At 38.0% G+C, this 534-nt stretch overlaps 1 protein-coding gene across 1 annotated transcript in view; it reads left to right on the forward strand.

Annotated features, from left to right (window-relative positions):
* Window positions 1-534, forward strand: part of SMYD3 (SET and MYND domain containing 3) — an 895363-nt gene that overhangs the window by 690718 nt on the left and 204111 nt on the right. The window contains exon 6 of the mRNA XM_019526714.1: window positions 269-336. Coding sequence (XP_019382259.1) covers window positions 269-336 — 68 coding nt within the window. The remainder of the gene's footprint in view (window positions 1-268; window positions 337-534) is intronic.

Consider the following 534-nt stretch of genomic DNA (forward strand, 5'->3'; position numbering starts at 1 on the left):
CCCTGGACAGGAAAGTAGGGCCTCCACATGTGTTTAACGCCACATTTTTGCAGGATACTAATATTTCTGTTCTTAATTGACTGCAGTTTTACAGGAGTGTGTATTCCAGATGTGATTACTCTAAAATGAAAGAGTGTCAGTGTTGGGGTTGAATATCTCCAATCCAATTACCAAAATGCCCCTGCATTTTATTTTGAAAGTTTCTTTCACTTGGATATGAGGTTTCTAAATGACTCTGGTAATCCTGGGTTTTTTCTTGTTTTCACAGGTGACATGTAACTGTTTCACCATCAGTAATGGAGAGATGCAGGATGTTGGTGTTGGCCTGTATCCCAGGTACTGTGGTCACTGTTTCATTCACAGGCAAAAACCATGAGGGTTTTTTTAAGTTATTTTATTTTATTGGTAGCTAGAGGGGCCATTGAAGCAGCAGGTACCACAGCGGAATCAGAAACTAGGAAATGCAAATAAATTGTAAGAAAATAAAAGATATTGCTGAGTTTTAAACTGTGTTTAAAACTCCTAATTACGAAG

The sequence above is a fragment of the Gavialis gangeticus genome, unplaced genomic scaffold, assembly GCF_001723915.1.
Source record: "Gavialis gangeticus isolate Ggan-Ray unplaced genomic scaffold, GavGan_comp1, whole genome shotgun sequence".
Lineage (NCBI taxonomy): Eukaryota > Metazoa > Chordata > Crocodylia > Gavialidae > Gavialis > Gavialis gangeticus.